Source organism: Fundulus heteroclitus, unplaced genomic scaffold (assembly GCF_011125445.2).
Source record: "Fundulus heteroclitus isolate FHET01 unplaced genomic scaffold, MU-UCD_Fhet_4.1 scaffold_94, whole genome shotgun sequence".
Lineage (NCBI taxonomy): Eukaryota > Metazoa > Chordata > Actinopteri > Cyprinodontiformes > Fundulidae > Fundulus > Fundulus heteroclitus.
Genome location: NW_023397406.1, coordinates 745,707 through 769,050, shown reverse-complemented (window position 1 = coordinate 769,050; position 23,344 = coordinate 745,707). Strand labels below are relative to the sequence as shown.

Here is a 23,344-nt window from a genome sequence, read left to right as displayed (position 1 = left end):
AGGCTGAGGCTGGAGTCGGTGCATCGAGAGCCACCACACACAGACAAATACTATGGGCTACAAATATAAAACTCCTCGTGTCAAGCAACTCCTGAACCAGAGACAACTTCATAAGCATCTTATCTGGGCTAAGGAGAAGAGGAACTGAACTGTTGCGCAATGGTCCAAAGTCCTGATTCAGATGAAAGTATGTTCAGCATTTAATATTGAAATGAAGGTCCCAGAGGCTGGAGGAAGAGCGGCACACGATCCACGTTGCTTAAAGTACAGTGTGAAGTTTCCACAGTCAGTTTTGGTTCGGTGTGCCATGTCATCCGCTGGTGTTGGTCCACTGTGTTTTCTGAAGTCCACAGTCAATGCAGCGATCTACCAGGACATTTAGAGCACTTCATGCATCCCTCTGCAGAGGAGCAGTATGGAAATGCTGATTTTATTTGCCAGCAGGACTTGGCACCTGCCCACACTGCCAAAGGTACCAAAGGCTGGTTCGATGACCATGGTGTTCCTGTTCTTGATTGGCCAGCAATTTCCTCTGACCTGAACCCCATAGAAACTCTGTGGGCTGTTTGTGCTTAAAACACCCTTTTTTTTATTGGTCTAATGATTTATTCTAATTTTCTGACATACTGAATTTTGGGGTCTCTGTAAGCCATAATCATCATAAATACAAGTTACAAAAGCTTGCAATATATTTACTCTATGAATTTCTATAAAATAACATTTCATTCTATGAAATAACTGTCAAAATATTGCACTTTTATGCTATATCCTAATACTTTTTAGATATAAAAGGATAAGTAGATCTTAAAGTGACCATAGGACCATATTGAACAGGACAAACTGAAAACCAGACTTATTTGTGGCCTTCGTTCAACAATGGATTCTCTTCTTGCCACGCATGCAGAAAAGTCAGTATATGCTCCCTATAACAGCAAAACATGTTCTTAGCAGGAAAGAACAGGGATAAAGTTATTTCTGACCAGGTCATTTTATACTTTACGAGAGGTCGAGGTCAATTCTCCAGGTAAGTCCTTGGATGACTTTGTAAAGTGCCTTGAGATGACATGTTTCATGAATTGGCACTATATAAATAAAATTGAATTGAATTCCTTTTACTGCAGCATATATATGTTTTACACAAAAAAATAAAAAGGTTTAAACGGTACTAAATATTAGTCACGTCTTACACAAGTTGGCTGGCTTTTGAAAGCTCAACTATGTACTTTATGACAGTAAATTAAAATAAGCTTTAGTTAGAGCAGTAATTAGATCATTTTGATCATTATATCCAAGTTAAGCTACGGCTGCATGTACTTCAGCCGGTATTTCTTTTTGAACTAAACCTAAACTATTATCTGATTTGTCCGTTTTTGAGGAAAGAAGCAAAGCTGGCCGCCTATGAGCAAATCCTTTGGTACCCATTCTTGATATTCACACGGCCTCATCAGTGCACAGCAGCTCATTATACCCCCCAAAACCACAGAAAAATTAAATTTGTCGTCATTGACTCATTTAACAAAGATACCAAAGTAGACACAGCCCCTCCCATCATGCACACACACTTTATTAGAAATTCACAGTAGCAATGATTGAGGCAGGGAAACGGTACATGCTGTTGACCAAATGAACCCAATCAGACCAAAACCCACTCTACAGTTTGTGAAACCATAGTCGCACTCGCAACCTTATGTTTTATTTCCAGGAACACTTTAAAAGCATACATTGGTTCTTCCATGTCTAGCTTACACACTGCTTAAAAGGCAAAATAGTCCCTTCAAACAGATGTTTTTTTTTTAATTTAATTTCTATCATTAATGTAATAACTCACCATGTTATTGAAGGGAACACAAAACACCAATGACAGAGTTAAAATCCTTTACTTCAGCTGTAACTAAGAGCTTTTTCTACTTCAGCTGATCAAAAGTACACTTCATTTACTGATCACTTCTCATTTAGGTTCCCCCCTCCCATTATTTCAAAGTTTAAACCATCCGACTTTAAAGCAAACAAGTGAAACATTGGCAGAGAGGTAGACACGAGGATATGAGATAGCTATGAACCCAGTAGCCATGCAGAGAAAACCAGAATAAGCACGCAGATGTAGAAAATGAGCATTGCTACCCCCCCCCCCCCCATTCCCCCCCACTACAGATCGTAGAAGTAGTAAACACCAGTAAAAGATTTCTCCAAAGCCTTCCAGATGACCGACTACAACATAATGCAAGCTGCCAGACAGAAAGACAGAGGTGCTCAAGGCGTGGGGCCCTCACAGGAGCACCTTGGGTGTTCACAGGCTGTTTCACCTCTTCAGCATCGCAGGTTAGCAACATCACAACCCAGTTGCTGCAAATCCCCCGATTCAACTTTGCTCGAAGGTTTGAACGTGTGCACAGACTCACGCAAAGATGAGGCGGCGGTCTACAGAGATCAGATCAGACGTCTATAAACGGATCTATTTTGATTTTTCTTTTTTTAAACATCTATGAATGGAAAGTTCTCAACTATGGATTTTAAAAAGACTTTTCTAAATCTCGAGCACGTCACAACTCTGATGTGTAAGAGGGTTTCCTCAACGTACACATGCAGGAGTCGTGTGTGTGTGTGTGTGTGTGTGTGTGTGTGTGTGTGTGTGTGTGTGTGTGTGTGCATCCGAAGCGGCACCCAGACCGGTGTCCAGCGGATGCAGCTGCTGCACGGTAAACCCCGTCCTTTCTGCACAACCTGTAACTTACACTCACAATGTGGTTTTGTCCAAGCAAGGCACTCGAATCCCAAAACTCAAACGTAGCATACACACAAGGCTTCAACTGGAAGCGCTCTGGCTTTGCCGTGTTTTAACGCAATAACCGACCCAATCCCGATCAGTCCAGGTTCTTCGGGCATTATTTAGGCCTCGTCAACCCGTGGCAGACAGAACCGTTTCCGTATTGAACTTCTGACCTGAACGCAGTTCCATCTCCACAATGTCAACACAAATGGTATCAACATGAAGACAAGCAGATCCTATACAACAGTATCTTCCTCAGCCACTCATGTGAGCTCTGTGCTGGTGTTTTTACTACTGATTGTGCAGCTTTTAGTTCAAACAGACTGACTGGGGTGGAACAGAGCGCAGGAAGACGAACAGTAGTCGACAGCAACAGGGATTCGTCATCAAAACGTCTATGCGGGTAAACTTCTGTACCGTGAAGCCAGGATTAACCCAGGTTTAAATGGCGCCAAAGGCTCAATATTGGCAACATCTTATTTCCCAGGGTGAGGAGGCAGAAATGAGGAAGTCTTTTATCCAGTCCTAAGTTCCACTTATGGTGCCGTAAAAAAAAAAAAAAAGGCTTTCATAATTTTTCTTAGTGAATCAGATTTTTTTTTTAAATGCATCAAACACGTGGCGGTGGTGAGGCCAAGTACAGGATTATTTGACTTGTGTTGCTTGATGATTTTTGAAAGGATAAATCTAACAAGCGCCAGTTTCAAGCCTTTATTGTTCCACGGATTCCACTTAGTAAATGTCTGAAGGCGTTAGCTTGGATATCCCGTCCCTTCCTGTGTCCCACTGCGACGCCAACAGCTCCTGTACGCCATTTTTGTGCTTTAACGACGTGAAAGTGTTTAAATTAACATGGCCAATTAGGTGACGGAGATTTTAGCCCCAACATAAATCTGGTCCATCTGACCCCCTCTGGCTTAACTTTCTCAATTGATCAGGCTTTATACAACCTGAATAAAGGTTTTACATAAAAATCTATTTTCATATTGTATTAACCAGATTTGCTGAAAATACAGAGTTTTATTAGTTGTATCTCACCACAAATAGCCAGAGGTGGGCTAAAGTTGGATGTTCTGAAACATACCTCTCTAAATTAGTGTTGTGTTTTTCTGAAATATATATTTAAAAAAAAAAAAAAAAAAAAAAAAGGATTTAAGACGGTGGAAGGAAATGCCGGGCTCCAGAGTTCCTCCTGCAGTGTTCAGCTGTGTGCTCCATAGAAAGTCACATTACAGTCCCTCTGCTCTCCTGTAACGGTGAAAGGAGGACACGTGGAAAGCTCTGCTGTTTGTCACTGTGAGCATGCGGCTTTGCATGGGACAGATGTGCCAGTCCACCAAGATGAATGATGCTTGTAGCTGTGGAGGAGTGATAATTCAGAACCCGTGTGGTGGCCATGCTGCTCACAGTCCTGCTCAGTGTGCCATGTTGGTGAAGGCAGTAACCAACCCACCCCTTAAATAAAAAATAAAAAAATATCTGCAATGTTTAACCATCTCTGTTTCTTGTAAGCATTATCAAGACACGACTGAGCTTCCAATGTCTTTCAGTGCTTCGAAGGGTCCCAGTTGGGGAGTTTCTCCAGAATGGCCTTATGATCCACGTCCACGCTGGCCACCAGTCCTCCTTCGTTCACTGGCGTTCCACTGTAGTCGATGTTGTCCCCCTTCAGAGTGGTCATGTGGCCTCCTGCAATCACAACAGTCGCATGCGATTGACGGTTATTAAAAAGTTTACATTAAATGCTAAACGAATTTCACCAGGAGCAGAATTACGAGGAGACGCTTATTAAATGAGTCATATGCAAAGACATTTCAGGATTTGTGTTTGTGTCCTGTTCTCATCGTTCTAAAACTTAAGCTTGGAAAAATAAATGGGTTTATATCTAAATAAATTGTGTGAGTTAGAGTGAACAAAGTTTATATTTCAAATATGTGTCATTTGGTCAGTCAAATTCATAAACACACATGCAAGCTTCTGCTCCAGAAGATTAGCAACTATGAGAACTTGTCAAAATGGAAACTGATACGTTCCGCTTTGAGAAATTTTATCTAAAGAGATACGATGTTTTTAGAGGTTTTAAGCATCCAACTTTTTTTTTAAATTGAGAAGAAATCAGCACAAAACTTTATGGAATAAATAGTTGAAAAATGTAAGTTATGTTACCCAGTGCGTTGAGTAGCGCTGCGCCGGCGCAGATGTCCCATTTCTTGATGAAGGTGATGTGGACGTAAACGTCGGCTTCGTCTATGGGCTCTGGCTGGTCTGAATGCATCTTCAGCAGCGACAGCACCTTGTATCCTGGCAGACAGACATCAACACAAAAACATGCCTGATTGCCTGTCAGATGAAATAAAAACTCTTTACACAGACTGATGTTTGCTTGAGGGTTAAAAGGATAAATGGCAATTCACTAACCGGGTTGGTTCATCCAAATATTAAAGAAAGGCGTCAACGGTTAACTTCCTATTGTAAAAGAACACAAATGCTACTGAACCAAGACGCTTCACTGAAGAATAAAAACACATACGTCTATCAGCATGCTTGATTTGACCATATTTACTCACTCAGCCTTACAGAATTTCTACAAATAGATCCCAGTCCAAAAATGCTCCATCAGAACTATGCCTTGTCCATTCTAAAAATTTAATTTCCCCCTCATCAAGTCATATGTTGGTTCGTTTGAATGTAAGCTTTAAATTAAAAGTTATTTTCAGCTTTCTAGCAAAATCAGATGTTTTGGGCCGTAAGTGTCTGGTATTTAGAACCATTTATAACTTCAATTGTACTGAATATATGTAACATCAGAAATAAATGGACCCTTAAACAGCAGTGGCAGACTTTTAATAGCCACTGTACATAAAAACTGCTGATGATGCATTGTTAGTCTCAACAGCTGCACAAAGCATTGAATCCTTGTTGTCGCACTATCAATCCACAAAATATTGCAAATCACAAAGTAGCTTGGATGCAATCTTTGGTATATTATAATATCTCAGGTGCCATGCATTCAAACTCTGCCTGCCAACAACATAATTGGCCACTTGGAATGGAGTTTTGCTGTCCTTTGGGCCAACATAGATCTTTGCTGCTAGAGCCTGAGGAGAGTTAGCCTTGTGAGACCATCCTGATCTCGCGAGCTTTCAAGGTTTCACTCGCAGATCAGTCTGGCTACTCTCCGTTAAAGAAAATTTGGAGCCGTTCACCAAACGAACGTCCAATCAGCGTTGGCTTTGAGGCAGGTTGAGGTGTGACGCAACGAGAAGCGACAGTTCAGTCTAAAGAACATGGCGGCTTCAGCCGATGAAACTAGCGTTAGCGTGGCTATCGAGCAAGTTTTATCGGAATTACAGAGTATTTCTTTGCTGAGCTAACGAGCCTTTACCTGCAGCAGCAAGAGTAGCTTGGCTTGTGGTTGTGTTTTCGTCGTCGCTCGTAACAGAGCGACGACGAATCTGATTGGTTTATTTGGCCCGTCTATCACCAACATAGGCCAATCAGCTAACCAGTATTTCCGCCCCTTCCCAAAATTACTTCAACGGAAGGTTTCCAGATGGATATGCGGAGCAAATCTATCTGGCGGAGTCAGGTAAGAGGAGAGTGGCCAGATCCATCGTGGTCAAAAAGAAAGAAGGGTGATGAAGATCGGGGTTTTCACAAACAATGTCACCGTCGTAACATTCAGCAATAATAAAGCAATTCAGTGTTTTCCTGCTACCATGCAGCCATGGGGTCTTATGTACCGATGGGCGCGTTACGCACAGAAAGCAGGCATACGGTATTTTCCACGCCAACGACTGGATGAATCAGACCTAGTGAGCGAGCTGCACACTGTTAATGTGAAAACTATTTAAATAAATAACGTGAAAACTATCGTACACGCCAGACACATAATGAACCATCTTTATCAATGCATTTAAAATTACATGAGGGCATTTTAAAGTATGCACACAGTAGTGTTGTGAAGGGTGTCAACGACTGTCTTCGGGACATCAGAACATATTCAAAATTTGAAAAGAGCGTGTATATTAATTGATCGAGAGGACTTTCTGGCCCAAGATGGGCCTGATAAGGTGCTTAAAGTGTGCTGGAACCATGTCAGCTTTGTGGGGGAAAAAAAATCATCATGTCAGAGATTCCTGTAAACATTACAGTGCAGCCAAAGCTGCTTCTCCAGATGTAACCAAAGCAAAAACTTCCCCCACGTAGGATGAAAGCACCGTCACAGAGGGAAGATCTCTGAACAGAAAGCATCCAGTCTGTCTAGGAATTAATTTAGAGCATGCAAATGCTTTCAACCATGATTGTGGTCAGGCGGCCGGGCACGATTCATTCATCCTAATGAACAGCATGGTTTGAAACAGACTAAAAGCTGGCACAAAATCCTGATAGGTAAATTCATTTAAACATCCCAATGTTAATTTCCCTGACTGGCCCGTGTATGTGTGCGAGCATACAGGCTCTGTGTGCATTATGGAAATGAGGCTCGTCAAGGGATTCTGGAAAATCCACGCGTGTCCTCAACTCCACATTTATGGGGACGTATGAAGGAATCACGCATGGATACGTGCGTACGTTCAGTTTCATACATCTGGATTTTTTTTTCCTGTGTGTTCACCATTTTTCTTATATGCCAGCTTTTTGCTGCAGATCACCATGATTTTTGTGCATGAGGCCCCCGGTCATCACAGCAGCAGGTAAATAGCTTTGAAGTCCCCTAAACGCCAACATGTGATTCTCTGCTCACCTGCACCGCCTGCTGGGATTATCGTTGTGCTGTTTCCGAAAGCCGTCTGAAGAAAACTTTTCACTTCTCCAGAGTGCGACCGTGATACGATGACTTTTGGCGGGTTGAGATTGTAGGACGACCTGGTCGCCATGTTTGTTCCCTGACCCACCATTGCCCAGGCTGAGGGAGCATTAACAGAGACAGAGGCAGGATAGCGAGAGATAGATCAGAATTACAATTTTTCTAACACTAAGACATTTTAAACGAGATTCAGAAGAGGGTTTTTTTTATTTTACATTTGATAGAAATGTGAAACAATATTGAAAAATGTGTATTTTGTCAAAGATAGGAGACGCCTGAACTTACCAGTAAAGCCGGTAAACGGCTGGTGTATGACTCCAATGAGCGGTTTACCCTCTAGAGCGACACACACCATAGTGGTGACATATTTCACCAGCTTCTCTGCAGAAAGATAAGGTTACAGGTCAATGGTGAGAGTAGGGAAATGAAGTCGTAAAATTCAAGTGTCAGAGCACGTCGGTTATGTGGGAACGCTTTTCTGAGCGGGTTGAGTCCATCTTCTAGTGTTTCTGCTTTCACTTAGAGCAATCAGAAATGATAACCATAAAGGAATCCAGTTTGTATTCTGCTAGAGTTAGTTTAAAAAAAAAAAAAAAAAAAAACTACAATGCTGATAATATTGGTAAAACGTGTGACGCCGACATCAATTGAGATAAAAGTCCATTTTCTCCTTTCCTCTTGTTCTCATCTGGGCTTCCATCGCTCTGACCTTCAGCAGTCTGATCAACCTCATTTATGTCCAGCGAGCATCTGCTGCTGTGAGACTGGCTAAATGTTACATCAGCATGAAAGCTGCAAGCTGATAATAACAGGAATATATTAACCAACAATTACTGCACTGCAAGGAGTCCTCTGCAATATGAATGCTGCAAACAATGACATTGCGAGGACGAAATATTTGCAATACATTGAGCAGATCTAAGCAAACTTATTAAGAATAACCTTAAGTTAGAACAGTACTTGATAGAAACGGTTTAAAGGCCACGATAGAGAGAGGGAACGCTGGCGTGCTTCCTCTAAGGTCCTTTTAAGTAATTCTAGTTTTGAAGACTTTGCCTTTGTTATCTACGTGCTGATCTACTCAGTCTCCTTATTCGGTAACCTACCTGGCACTCGTCTTTTTTATTTGAACAAACATCAGCCTGCCAGCTGCCGTGGACCTGCTGCTAGGTGTGGCTTGCACTCGCCTGGACTGTCCTGTTTTCGGTCCATCACCGCTCCAGTGCTCGGACTCTGAACTCTATAAGCTCCGTTTACATCTACATCAGCTCTGTTCCAATGCCCAGACAACCTCTACCTGCCCCGCCAGAAATACTCTCCCCGAGGCTCTCGTCGGATCGTCTGCGGTGACGAACCGGACTCCATTAAGTTCACCTGGTGATCACAGTGTGCTGGCCCGCCTGGCTCGGTCAGCTGACGCGGTTGTCAATCACAATAAAACCATCAACTTCGGTCTCTTCAACATCCGCTTGCTCGAGTTAATATTTTACTTTCTAAATCTAACCCCCCCCCCCATGCAATATAACCTTCCTTAAAGTTAAAGACATGAACTTGGACAATTTATCTTTTGGTACCAATAGTCTTGCCAGCGTTGGCCGGTCTTCTACCCCAGATGAACTGCTCTCACACTACAACAAATACCTTCATAACCTTCTAAACAGTTCTGCTCCACCTAAAACCAGCGCTCACATTTCTAAAAGCGTACGTTCGCCAAGAAAAAGATGGCGTGCACCAAAAAAATATTCAGATTTATAAAACCATATGCACGCAACTTCCCTTTCTAGATGACAGCTGTACCTTAACGTTTGGTACCAGGTTCCGCCTCCGGCTCGGCCCTCTACACGCCCAGATTTAACCATAAATGGTCAATGCAAAGCACCTGGTGAATGTTAATGTGGTATAAAAATGGGTCAGCTGATCACTTCCCCCCCCCCTTGGGGCACGCCTAACGTCAATGGAGCCATAGAGGAAGAAAAACTGACCTAACTGGGTAAAGAAGAACAGATAAGCCCTAAACCGTTGGAGAGCTGTGCTTTAACTCGGACGGACTGCTCCAAGCGACACAATGGTCCACTGTGTCAACGATCTTAAGAGTCAGATCATTAAAAACTCTTAGAAGTGCTGGGACATGACTTAAAACCCTCACCATGAATCCACTTTTCTTCAAACACAAGGGAAACGGCAAGAAACAGTGTGGCGTTAAGTTTTTCCCTTGGGTTCTGAAATTGCAGCTATGAAGGCGCTGACCCACCGGTGTATTCTTGAGTAGCATCCAGAGGATCGATCCACACGGTGAGGCTATCAGCAGAAACCTCCCTGCCCTTCTCCAGCTTTAACATGTCCTCCGGTATCTTCTGGCTCCAGCTCACAGGATCCGCTTTGCTGTCGCTTTCCTCGCTGTACACCTAAAATAAATGCAAAAACATTTCGGCCCAATCAAGCGCTGTCTGGACATTTTCATTTGACCCAAACACGACTTTCCCGACAATGATTTTCGTTTCCTACACACACAGCGTGCAACAATGCTTGTTTTTTTATTTGAACGGCGGCTCTGCTCACAGTGATGTCAGGGAACGTGTTCTTTATTAGGTTAAACATCTTCCGGTGCGACTGCAGGTCCCCCATAGTCAGAAGCTCTTTGGCTCCCTCCTTCGTCTCTCCCTTTGACCTCTCGTTGAGTGTGTCTTCTTCACGGACTTTTTTCACCTAGAAAAGGAAAGAGGAAGATTTATGATGAACCAGCTGATGAGGAGATGAATCAAAACAGGTTTAGATGTCTAGATGCCATGATTAGAAGAAAAAAAAAAAAAAAAGAGGTTAAGTTAATGAAACTCCAGCAAGGATGAGGGGCTAAAAATGTTGGAACTACTTTAAAAACAGGCGTGTTTTTATGTTATGCTTAACAGAGTTGAACACAAAACATCTTGTAAATACAAGCTTTACTTTCAGACAAAAAAAAACTGTTCACAGTCTTCTTGTTATGAAGAAAAGTAACGTTCAATAGAAGAAGCTGGATAGCAGAAGCCTTCTGGTGTTTTAAAATTGTTTTTCAGCCTGTTGAACCCACAACCTCCTTTTTTTATTTATCTAATAACAGGCCCAGGACGCATACAGCTGGAAGATTATCTGACATAAATTAAACAGGTCAGTCAGTGGAGGAAGTCTTCTATCCCGAAGGTGTTTGTCATTTCCAAGTGTATAAAAGATGTGGACCAAAGTCCCACTTTCTCACATTTCTTGAACACGTGTCACAGTCTTTAGAGCTTTAATTTGGCCAATTTACTTGGGGTCCCTTAATGTCTTTAATCATCAGTTTATACATAATTAGCAGAGATTGTGTTCTTGAGATCGGTTCTTTGGAATTTCTTAAAACCAGCACTTTACCACGGTCACGTCTGTCTGAAAAACTTATATTCCAACGCTTTCCCTTTTCAGGTAAAGTCTCCTAACCCTGCTCCCTCGGCGAGTACGTAATTACGCCATATATGCTGAATATTGTGACAATGATGTTGAAAGTATGCTGATTATTATTATTTTTAAGTACGCTAAATTTACACGCAAATAAAACGTATCTTACCAAATATTGCATCCAAGCAGTCGGTTGCAATTTTAATATTAATTTGCACACAATATCACCATACATTGCACAGGTATATTATATGATCTACAGTGTTTAGGGAATATATAATGGTAGGCGCCACTAATATAAAACGATGTGACAACGCCTTTGCTACTGATTACAGGAGATAAGAGGAAACCTTGAAACTCCCATCTGGATGCTGTACTAAGATCTTGTCTTATTATTGCGCTTGAGGAGAAATCAAACATGGCAAATATTGACAAGTCAAGGCTTTAGACAGATGGATATCACGTCAGATGCATTTAATCAGTTACTGCAGATTAGCCCCATCAACTTATACAACTCTGGTTTACAAATGTCATCATAGAGTACGTCTAGACCATCTAGAAGAAAAAAAAAAGTTTGCTTTTACCTCCTTCCCACCCAGTTGGGCAGCCTCCACAGAGACAGCCAACAGGTCTCTCAGGTCCACCTTTTTCTTCTGCCTGCAGACACAAAATGACAGAAGCGAGTTTAAAATATGAATAAATACTAAAAAATAAATGCTTTAATCTGTCTTTATAGAGGAAAAATGAAAGAGTAATGAAAGCGTGCTTTTTAAAGAGTTATGGTTTAAGTTTTCAAACATCGTAGTACATTATTTGCATAGCAGAAATCACAGGCAACTGGGCTTTCGTTCAGTTCTCTTTTCCAATATCTGCATTTTGATTCACATTAAAACACTGGAGATCAAACTCCCTGTAATCATAACGCCGAGTTACCGGGCTGACAGCATTCCCTCTGTTACAGTGGAGAAACAAAAAGATCACCAGCACGTCAGGAAATCACTGCTAGCTTGTGGTTACCCGAACTGGGCGTTTGTCAAATCAGCCAACAAAGCTGGCAGAGAAATCAACACAGCCTCCAAGAGGAGAAAACAGAGCTACAAAAACATGGTGATTACATATATTAGGAGTTTCTGAAAAACGATGGAGAATTTTCTCCAACCAACAGACCAGTTTACCAGTTTCAAAGCCAATAACACCCTCAGACAAAAACTGGTTCATGCCAAAGACAGAACACCCAAAGCACAGCAGAGCAGCATTGTGTCTGCAGTCCAATGCAGCGAGGACTGCTCTGACTCCTACATCGGAGAAACTAAACAACAGCTACATAAACGCATGGCTCAGCACAGGAGGGCCAGGAACTCTGGGCAAAATTCAGCAGTCCACTTGCACCTCAAGAACAAAGAGCACTCCTGACGACAATGATGTCCAGAATGAGGAACAAGTAAGTAAAGCCAAGTAAGAGGAATCACCACGTGAGGACCAAAGAGCTCGGCAAACAAGTCAGGGACCACAAGGTAAGGAGTACAAGTCAGGGTGGGGTTATAAAAAGTAGCCATATGCTTGCTGTTCCCCTGAAGCAGCATCAAATTCAACATATTTAAATGCCAATGGATCCAGAAACTCTTCAATCAAGCATTTTAATTCCAGATGTTGTCAGGCAACTAAAACAAGGAAAATGCCAAGAAGGGTGAACTCTTCTGCAAGGCCATCTGAAATAAGAGCTGATGCAGCGAAAGAGATCGGAACCAACAGACTAAAAAACAGACAATTAAAAAGTGATATTTTTCTCCTCCCTGACCATTGAATGCATCTACTATAATGCATGTTTCTTTTCAGTTTAGAGGAAATCAGATAAAGCTCGGGGACAGGCGCTCTGATGCACTTTTAGGATAATCCTGTAACTCCTTTATTTTCTGCTGGATGAAAAAAACTGTCGCCTCCATCAATGATTTCCTCTTTTGGGTGTGATAAAGCTAAAAACTGAAAAGAAAAATGCTTGTAGTACTTCTGATCACTTTAGGCAACAGGATCTTCCCAATTTAGGTTGAAATCATCTGATGCACCTGCTGGTAGGCACTGAGGCAGATAAGGTTAATTTATTACACTTGAATAAAGAAAAAACGCCCAACCTGAAGTAGGACAGATGGTTGGAGAGGACACCGGCGTACAGGTGGTAGATGACGCCGACTCCCAGCAGGCAGAACACCGCCACGCCGAGCGGGGACAGCCGGATGCCCATCGGAGCCATTGTCATCGGGAGCGACTCTGAGACTTGTCAGCTAATAAAAAAATTAATTAAAAAAAATCCAAACGCAGGAACCAGGAGAGCACAGACGTCCTCCGAGTTTAACGCTGCAGGTCTCGCTGACGTGGCCGTCCCACAGTCCGTGAAAGCGTCTGCTTGGCAGCTCACGTGCAGCTTTAGGACAAATGTCCCCCGATATTCTAAGACAAAAAAAAAACGTCCCGAAAAACGACAATGAGAAACGGTGGAGGAGGGGGGGAAAAAACTCACCCAAACAAACGACACGGGCTAATTTCTAGCAGCCGACTAGCCGTCCACCGTCGCCTGACTCTGGGAACGTACGGAACTACTCGGCGTCTCCGCGGGAAGCGACATGCCGTTTCTCGGGACACCTCTAACGCGGACTGCCGTCGCCGTCAGCTCGCAAAGACAGGCCACGACTTCCCTGCTGTCGAAGCGGAAAAAGAACAATCGCATCTCTGTTCAATCATCTTTCTCGGCTACGGTCAAACATCCCGACGCTTCCTCTTCCGGGTCGGAGGGGGTCGTCGTAGAAACCGGAAGTGCGCTCTTGCCGGTCCCGTGAAAACCATAGACATAATATAAGAGTAGACGCGTCATTGGGCGCAAGTTCGCACGTCAACGTCACCGCCATTTTGTATGTGGCAGAAAAAAGTTGAGTTCTGTTATTGTGAACGTGGATCAGAGAAGATGCCTCATTCCTGTGCTGCAATAAATACACACACACACACACACACACACACATATATATATATATATATATATATATATATATATATTTGTGTGTATGTGTTATGAATATAAGGATCAATTTGTTAAATATAAAATTGTGGTCTTCATTATTTCATAAAACCATGTCACATGTGAACCTTTAGGAACAGACTTTTTGGGTGAGTATTAAAGAGGTAAAATTAATAACATGAGGAAAAAAAGTCCTAGGTGAATAAAGTAAAAATAAACAAACAAACACAAAAGTGATAATGTTATGATAAAAACATCATATTATGAGAATTAAGGGGGAACATTTCCAGAATAGTCACAGTTTGCAGAATTATTTCACTCCTGGAGTAATAGGGCCAGGTTAGATTATTTTAAATATTTTTATTCTTTACGAGAATAAATTCAGGAGAATTAAGCTAAAGGGATACGAAAATAAACTTGTAATATTACAAAAAAAATACTACGAATACAAAGTATATTCAGAGATTAAAGTCCCTCTGATACTGTTTAAGTGACTGAGTAACTGCAGATTTGCCACATTTAAGATGGCGGACGCTCTGACGCATCGCAGCATAGGCAGAACCCGCCCAACGACGCGTCTACTCTTATATTATGTCTATGGTGAAAACTCCGAAATAACTCAACCGAATAAAATTACACTCCCTATTTATGTCTAGCATGAGTTAAGGAAGATCCTTGGTTTAAATATGTTATAGAACTGGATGATTTGCTATGCATTAGAGAGAAAAGAGCTGTGGATTATGATTGTTGTTGCAATAATTAGACTATAATAAATATAATATAAATATATAATAATATAAAATGATTCATGCATCAGTAAGTGCTTAAAGAAATTTCACTAAAAATAGAAAGCAAGAACTTGAAATTATTGTAAGCAATCCAGAAAAGATAATAAATTTCTTCCAAATGATCACACGTCTGAATAGCGCTGAATAATCTACACCATATCACACAGGAGGGTTAAAGAAGGCTTGCATCGTCCCAATTAGATTTTTGTTACATTTCTTAATGTTAGTTTCCATTTTAAGACTATTTTTCCGCAATAGCTTTATTCTTAGTGAGAGATGTATAACACAAGCAGATTTAAAAGAGTCAATAGAAAACGTCTTGAAACACCAACTTTGTCTACAAAATTTATTTCATAAAGTATAACTGTGAGGAACAACCAATGAGTCTGACCATATGAGTTCCGATAACATTTGATATAAAATGTCTCTTTACAGTGAACCAGGAAGTGTTTCAGCTTTACAGTCTTCTTGGGATGATTTTTTTAACCCACAGTTTTGAGATAACGCCACGGTTTCTCTTTCCCTTTTAAATTCTCTTGTCCTGCAGACTCGCATGGAAGGCATGTTACGATCTTCAGTCTGCATGCCTCTCTCTGTGTCCCTATCAAAACCCTTGTCTTTGCTGTCCAGGACAGACAGATGGGACAACATCTCCTTGGTTTGTCTTTGTCTCACTCTCCTTCTCTCTCGCCCTCTGTTGGCCATTTGACAGAAATGTGGTATGGCTTCAGCTCCTCCTCTGAGACAGCATCAGGTGCGTGGCTCATCAGGTCATGACCGCGGAATGACTTGGGGAAGGCGATGACGTCCCGAATGCTGGAAGCTCCGGCCAAAATTGAGACCAGCCGATCCAAACCTACAGGGCAAAATAGAGGTGTTAGCAAACCATCTGCTAGTTCACAAAAAAAAAAAAAAAAAAAAAAAAAAAAGACTCACACTGTAGAAATATGCTAAAGAAAACTTTTATGGAACAAAAGCTTCTAGAATTAGGTCTGTTAAAAAACAACCTACTAACGGCTGGTTCACACGGCAGAATTTGAAAATAGTCGCCTGATTTTCAAAGCCTAAGAGATACAACCGTGTAAACTATTACAGTGGATCATTTTTAACCACAGAGAAACAACTCGGCCTGTTCCATGCTTAACTGACTTTTCTATCGTTTTGCCATACAACCGTGTTGTAGCACAGGAGTCCTGACAAGGAAAATTGAAATGATGCATCTTTGAAGATTTGGTTTATTGATTAATAAAATAAACAATTACAATAAATTAAATTATAATTATACTGGCTTTACTTATTTAAAAGAACCTTTTGAAAAAAAGAAGGCTAGAATAGGTTATATCAGTGCCTATTTCTTCACTCAAATTACTGTAAATCTTCTACCACGACATCTTAAACAAGGAAAAAATAATATTCTATGTTTTTTGTCTTCTAATTAATGTTGTAAATATTTTTGATTAGTATCTAGATTATTGAGGCCAGAAAGGGTTTTTCAATTAAATTTTTGGCTTATTTAATTTTTTTGTGCTGTCCAACTCTTGTCCTGCTTGTAAAATAATTGAAAAGAGACAAAAGCAGTTTTAACGCTTCTTTGTCTTAGTTAAGGCTCCTTTAGCGCTGGGTCAAAATGCCACCCTGTGGTGGTTCTAGTGTTCAGCTCCCTGCAGTCAGGAGCTCACTTACCCAGAGCGATGCCTCCATGAGGTGGCGCTCCGGAGTCAAGAGCCTCCAGCAAATGTGAAAGGAGACTGGGATCCTCCTGCAAAATATACCTGGATATAAATATATAGCTCATCCACAACACTCGTCTCACTCTTTAAGTGGAAGAAGCTAACCTTGAGGATGTTCTTTAAGACATGGAGCTGCTCGGAGGATTTATGGATGCGGATGGAACCTCCTCCAATCTCACTGCCATTCAGTACCAGATCATAGTGCTGGCCACGCACCTAGGAAGTACCAAAACACCACACTGTAGGCGTTCTGCGTAACTGATTATTTTCCTAAAGGGCAAACATAACAAAAGTAGATTTAAGCACCTTGTGCGGCTCCGTGAAGAGCAACTCCACGTCCTCCGGCTGCGGAGCAGTAAAAGGATGATGAGCCGACTCCAACTCTTCTGGGTTATCTTCCTTTGGTAAGAAAAGAGGGAAGTCCACAACCCACAGGAAGTTGAAGGAAGCAGGGTCACGGACTGACAAGCCATGAGCCTCTAGGAGCTGTGCTGCCTGGAGGCGAAGCCTACCGAGCAACGGGCGCTGAGAGCAGGGCAGAGGGACAAATACAGGTTTTTAGTTAAAAGAACACTTCTAGTCGTTCAGTCCATCTTAGTCCCAGCGACCTACCACAGTGTGGAGAGAACCAGCTGCTAGCAGCAGCAGGTCTCCAGGTTTGGCTTCAGTCCTCAACAGCAGGTCCTCTGCCACAGAGACGGGAAGCAACTTCTTCAGAGGAGACTTTAATGTCCCGTCTTCCCTGACCAACACCAGACTCAGCTCCTTTATAGGAAAAATAATAAATATTCTCACTCATCCATTATGTAACTTATACGGCAAATATTGACTTTAGTGCAGATCAGCGTTAGTACTTGTCATTTTCATTTTTTTTAGGGGTAGCTTCTAGTGTCTATCTACTAATTTGAATACCAAATGTAGAGTTGGAAAATGTTTTGGGATCACGAAGGCTATCTAGGATTTACCAACGTTCTAACTCAGATCCTGGTAAAGCGTTACATGATAAAAACAAAAGGAAAGACGCCCCTACCTGACCAAACTGGGTCTTGGCTGTCTGCTTCAGTTCTTCTAAGTCTTTCCCAGTAAAAAGTTTCTTTCAGGAGACACAGGACAGCCACAAACATAAAACACATCTTCTGTTAGTTTCTATTCTTACTTCATCGTACAAAACCCTGAACTTTATGTGGTACAGATGCCGTTTTTTTCTTACAGCTCCACTGGGGACACGGATGGCCTGAACCGAGCCTTCTGGTTGGCTGAGAGCGGATCTGAGGAAATCAATCTGAGTGGAGGAGAAAATCTCACTGAGGTCTGTCAGCTGGAAAAAAAAGCATCAGGAAAAATATTAACATTTTCTCCCATAATCCCTGATGATTAGCCCTCTGGATTGAATTACTTGAATAGGTAAATATGAAGTCTACTGGTGATCCACCTTAACTCACCCACCTTCATAGCAAATCGCGTGTCCGGTTTGTCCACGCCGTAGTCTCTCATTGCTTCTTCGTACGTCACCATCTGGAAGGGGACCTTCAGAGAACCCTTTTCTGCAGGCCAGGAGTACTGCAGCAAGCCCTCCACCAGGGATATGATGCCTGCCTGGTCCACAAAAGACATCTCTATGTCCACCTGGAGGGTTCAGTGGGAGGATCTGTTAGTTTAGTAAATCCTGTCAAACATATTCACAACACTTTTGAGTTTTCTGTCAGATTGCAGCCAAACATCTCTGAGATTATTTTACTGGATTTTTATGTGGCAGACCAACACAGAATAGGGTGTCTTAGAAGCAAAAGGAAAACATTACATGTTTGTCAGGAGTTATAACCAGTAAACGGCTGAAATGTTGCCATGGCCGTGTGTTTCTGATTGTCCAGCAGGAAAAGGAACCTGCGCCCCAGTCTCAAGTTGTTTCCAGCTGCTAAAGTGCTTTTCTCCAGGACTGCTCTGTAATTACCTCCATCCATCTTGCAATCAACTCTGACAAGCTTCCCCATTGCTGCTAATGAAAAACCATGATGCTGCCACCATCATGTTTCACAGAAAAAAAATATGTGTTTGGTATAAAGAGCATTTAAATGTAGACCAACAATTTCAGTTTTGCTTTCCTCTGATCAGAGCGAGTTCTTCCTCATATTTGCTGCAGTCTTCCATAAGGGCCAGATTGAGAATTGCACGACTGATCCACAGATTCCCCAACCTGAGCCGTGGATCTCTGCAGCTCCTCCAGAGTGGCCTCTTGGTAGCTTCTCTGATGAATGCTCTTCCAGCCCAGGCTGTGAGTTTACATCCACCATGCCTTGGTAGATGTTGCTCTAAGCTGCTCCACAGCTTCAGCCCTGACCTGTCTGCGGTGTTCCTTGTTTTTTTTTTTTTGTTTTTTTTAAATGATTCTCTTCACTACGAACCTCTGAGGCCTTTACAGAACAGCAGGACTTAAACTCAGACTGCTCCATCTCACCTGAGTGAATTCAGGCTGCCGGTCTGGTTTAGAGCCTTCATCTCTGTAGCATCGAGCCACCTGGAAGTACCTGAAAGACGAGATAAGGAGATGACAAGTGTCTACAGGATCCTAAATGTCAGCTTAGATAACAGCGTTCATTGATCTGTCAGGATGTGCCTTCAAGAACCTCTCAGTGCAAGAGAGATTAACTCCACACTGGTGTTATTAGAATTAGAATTGCTTTACTGGTGGAAATAAGCTCCAAATGAGTTAGGGAGCGTTTGAAGCAGAGTGGGACTGTGCCTTTATCGATTAGCCTGTCTGTGTCGGTATGATGACACAATGTGCTGCAAGCTTTAAGATGTTCTCCTGTTTCAACACGCCTCATTAAAAACTTGATCCTTCATTCTGCTTTTCCTTTTTTAACCGTGCCCCTTCTGAGGCTGCACTGATTTAGAACTTGATCACAAGTTATTTATTCTATCAGCTGTGTTGGGGCAGAGATACAGTGAAAACACACTGACACATAAGGTCTCCACTCCAAGTCTGATTTTGGTAACAGGCTGAATGTTAAGTACTATAAGTGGTTAAAAAAAAAAAACACTTACCATGAAGACAAAACAGATGTTGAAACGTGTTAGACAACACAAGAGAAAAGTTCTGATGTAACTTGTAGGAGCAGACTAAAAGTACGCTGCGGTGGGCGCTCACCTGTCGAGCCCAGCCACCATCAGGAGCTGTTTGAACTGCTGCGGGCTCTGAGGCAGAGAGTAGAACAGGCCCGGCTCTCTGGAGGGGACAACGAATTCTTTAGCACCCTGAAACACAAACAAGCGATTCTCAGACGGACATCAGGCGCGATCAGATGGCAGTTTGCTAAAGTGACACCTAGTTTTGGCAAAACAACCAAAAATTGGATAATTTTTCTAGATGGTTTTAAACAAAAATACTTATACCAGGGGAAGCTTTTTAACATTTTGTCATGTTAAAGCAGCTGAAAGGATTTTATGAGATACACCAACACAAAGAACTGTAGTTCTAGTAAGAGAAATAGTCGGAAAATGGTACAATAATACAAATTGAAAAACTGTAGAGTGCATTCACATTAAACCCTCTTTACTCTGATATACCTAAATAAAATCTAAGGGATATAATTTCCTTGAAAAATTATGTTTATAGTCAAAATGCAAAAGAAAAAACAAGAAAAACACAGCTAAGACATTGTTGTTTGAGAGCACAGATTGTTTAAAGAGAATGTTACTTCTATCCCAGGTGGGAAATGAGAATGATTTAGGCTGATTTTACAGTAAATATCTTACTTATAGCTCCTATAACTTACCAATTTTGAGCAACTTTGTGTTGGTCCATCACACCAAATCCCAATAAAATTCATTAAGCTTCAGGTTGCAGTGTTACAAAGTGTGAAAAGGTGCAGAGTTGTAAACAAAAACAATTATTTCTTCTTCATCATTAAAAAAAAGCAGAGGACCTTCTTACCCCAGGTGTTCTTTTGAATAAAGTAGGTGTTTCAACATCCACAAACCCTGCATGACAGAGGGAGGAAAACACTATAAACAAACCCACAGAAAGAGGGCATGTCTGCAAAACAATAACCAAACAGAAAAAAGGGAACCTTGATTTTTCATACCGTGCATGTTACAGAGATACTCTCTCATCTTCATCACCAGCTGCGATCTCAGTCTGAGGTTCTTCTGCATCTGAGACGACCTCAGGTCCAGGTAGCGATACTGCATCCGCAGCGACTCCGACTTCTGTACAACCCAAACGACACAATCCGTTTTAAAAGTGCCTTTAACTGACAAATAAAGTTTACTCATTAGAGAACAGGAGACGCTTACTTTAACAAAGTCCTTTATCTCAAAAGGCAGCTTCTGGCACACATTATAAACGTCCACGTTCTCCGCCAGCACCTCTATGTCTCCTGTTGGCATCCCCTGGTGCGAATGCAACAAGACGAAAAGACTGACCACTCAGCAGAAAACGAAATTAGGGTATAGCTGCAAATCACAGATATGCATCAACAGGAGGGACTGGTGACTGACAGGGCCCATATCAACAGAAAATTTAAATCCTCTTGCGCCAAAATAAATCTCAGCAAAGAAAACTGTAAAAAGACAGATCAGCTTAATCATCGGCACTCAAAACATGGAGATTTTTAACTGAAAAGATATTTTAATCTCACAATTTATCCACACAGAGCAGACTGGGGGAAAAGTCTATTTATTTTGTTTTATAAGAATATTACAAAACTGTTTTTAACAAACCTTATTCTCCTGCCCGGCTGGTCTTTTCCTGACTGTTCCTGTAATCTTGACGACTGACTCCACCGAGAGATCACACAGCAATGCTTTTACGTGGATGGCAGACTAAAAGGGGAGGGAGAGAAGGTGGGATTTCCCTGTATGATTTATTTTTCTTTTTTTCCAGTGACATCAGCAGATTTCTACAGTCCTCGTATCTTAAAGCCATTTCTTACGTCTTCCTGAGGGATTAGAACTTGTGTCAAACCGCTGGAATCTCGCAGGATGACAAACAGGTCTTGTCTATTGTAAGCAGAAAGAAATGATGACATTTATTTCCAACACTGGATTGGTGAAACTGACTAACATAATCGTGCGATCAGATTTGAAGCACATTATTCATTGTGAGTTGAGCAGTTTAATAATGGTTCTTGTGTTTGGTTTGGATTAAATCTATTGGCAAATTCAGATGTTTGGTTTAGGATTTTTTGTTTATGTTTCAACTAAACATAAAGTAGAGAGAAAATCATAAAAAAAAAAGCAATGGACACACCCCTTCCCATTAAACGGGAGTTTTCTTGTCCACTGTCGCTTCATGCTTGCTCAGTATGAGGGATTGCTGCAAAGCCATCAACAATGCAGACGACTCTCCCTGTGGCTCTACGCTCTTTCAGGAGGAGTGAATGCTGTCTGTCAAGACTTTGATGCAACCTACTGGGTTTCCTTAGATAGGAAATAATTGGACCAATCTTTATAATCTGAGCCAATCTGTATAATCTGATTGAATTTGACTTTGGAAAGTGCCTTGAGATGACATGTTTCATGAATTGGCGCTATGTAAATAAAATTTTATTGAAAAATTTTATTAAGAAGGCTGGACCTAAAATTAGGAAATCCTGGGTCTGAAATAACACCGTTAGAAGCTGCCAGAACTACACTAGAATAGTTTAGATAAATGCATATTCTTCCACTTTGCAACTCTTTACTACTTTCATTCAGTTCTATCACATAAAATCCCAATAACACAAACTAAAGTTAACCGTTATCGCCAGACAACTTGAAAAGGTTCGAAAAAAACGTAGAAAAATTTTGCAAGGTACTGTAACTCTCAGTCCACGGCACCTGAGATACTGGACCCAGCCACAGAGCGTGACCTTCTCTCCTACATGATGTGACCTCAGCTCTCCACAGGTGTGAGTCCTGAACGACAGGCTGCTGGGACCTGCAGCCAAAAATCCACAAACACCTCTAAGAATAGAGTCGTCCTTTTACTATTCCCCACTCCAGAAGAGGAGTGGGGAATATTTTGGCGTGACTTGTGAGGGACCTACCTGTGGTGGCGGAGGGAGACACGTGGAGTCTGATGGAGCTGCTCAGCTGTCTGGCTGCTGCTCTGCACATCAGTGGCCCTCCATCAGGACCACGGCGATACCCCACAGCGTGGGCTCTGAGTCCTGTAAGGACCCTCTGCAGCAAAAACCGGCACTTTGTTGCCATTTCTAACAAACCCAGAGACTGGTTAACCCAAACAGTGACGTAACTCAAACCAGAGGGATCACGCGGGAGTGTCTGTCCGTGTGTTTACAGCAGACTGAACCCGGCTCCTCTCACACAGAGCAACCCGCTTTAGGACACTGTAGCGTCATGTTAATGAACGCTGCAGGCTTTAACCCAAGAGCACCAGCCTCCCGCCGCGGTCACTGATCTCTCCTGGTTCCGCGTTTGTCGCCTGGTTCCGCCCCGGCAGCCCGGTTTCAGCGCTCTCTGCTCATGTGGATGGGTTCACATGGCTGTCCTACGGCACGCCAAAGCAATTCCGTTCACGTAAGAATCAGGCCTGCGTCACGGAAGTAACGTCGTGACGTAAGGCCAAACTATTCAATCCACGAAATCGTCGATCTGAGGATGGACTGAACTAGTAAAAAAATAAATAAATAAATAAATACTTTAGAAAGATGCTGCTGCTACAAACACAGAAGTTAAAAGTACTGAAACGCAGCAATGACAACTTTTTCTGTCATTTATTGTTTTGTAGTTTTTTTCTTTTTGTATTATGTTTACACACATTGCTGTGATAAATCCTTATATTTTCTTTCCTTTTATTTTTTTTTAACAAAATCAATAATAATTGTGTTT

General features: G+C 41.9%; 2 protein-coding genes across 2 annotated transcripts; both read right to left on the bottom strand.

Moving 5' to 3' along the window:
• Positions 1–3,351: 3,351 nt before the first annotated feature.
• bpnt2 (3'(2'), 5'-bisphosphate nucleotidase 2) lies at positions 3,352–13,775 on the bottom strand. The gene is made up of 9 exons (XM_012882810.3): positions 13,501–13,775; positions 13,115–13,430; positions 11,570–11,642; positions 10,137–10,283; positions 9,829–9,982; positions 7,863–7,958; positions 7,515–7,676; positions 4,934–5,068; positions 3,352–4,456 (listed from the first exon to the last, which is right to left on the bottom strand). The coding sequence occupies exons 2-9, from the start codon at positions 13,237–13,239 to the stop codon at positions 4,314–4,316; spliced, it is 1,035 nt and encodes a 344-aa protein (XP_012738264.1). The 5' UTR covers positions 13,240–13,430; positions 13,501–13,775; the 3' UTR covers positions 3,352–4,313.
• Positions 13,776–15,111: 1,336 nt separating this feature from the next.
• On the bottom strand, positions 15,112–23,103 carry dars2 (aspartyl-tRNA synthetase 2, mitochondrial). Its single transcript, XM_012882821.3, has 17 exons — positions 22,540–23,103; positions 22,331–22,430; positions 21,445–21,511; positions 21,233–21,334; positions 20,807–20,902; positions 20,596–20,719; positions 20,445–20,491; positions 19,659–19,765; positions 18,966–19,035; positions 17,957–18,136; positions 17,721–17,828; positions 17,541–17,603; positions 17,123–17,275; positions 16,817–17,035; positions 16,616–16,726; positions 16,464–16,539; positions 15,112–15,636 (listed from the first exon to the last, which is right to left on the bottom strand). The coding sequence occupies exons 1-17, from the start codon at positions 22,703–22,705 to the stop codon at positions 15,452–15,454; spliced, it is 1,974 nt and encodes a 657-aa protein (XP_012738275.2). The 5' UTR covers positions 22,706–23,103; the 3' UTR covers positions 15,112–15,451.
• Positions 23,104–23,344: the final 241 nt, after the last annotated feature.

Coding starts and splice junctions, on each gene's coding strand:
- dars2 (XM_012882821.3), bottom strand. CDS start 22,705: ATGGCAACAAAGTGCCGGTTTTTGCTGCAGAGGGTCCTTACAGGACTC. Junction 20,903..21,232: donor CAGCCGGGCAGGAGAATAAG/GTTTGTTAAAAA, acceptor CATTCGCACCAG/GGGATGCCAACAGGAGACAT. Junction 16,540..16,615: donor TCTTAAAGAACATCCTCAAG/GTTAGCTTCTTC, acceptor TATATTTTGCAG/GAGGATCCCAGTCTCCTTTC.
- bpnt2 (XM_012882810.3), bottom strand. CDS start 13,239: ATGACAATGGCTCCGATGGGCATCCGGCTGTCCCCGCTCGGCGTGGCG. Junction 9,983..10,136: donor ACACGTTCCCTGACATCACT/GTGAGCAGAGCC, acceptor CATTTATTTTAG/GTGTACAGCGAGGAAAGCGA. Junction 7,677..7,862: donor GCCGTTTACCGGCTTTACTG/GTAAGTTCAGGC, acceptor ATGCTCCCTCAG/CCTGGGCAATGGTGGGTCAG.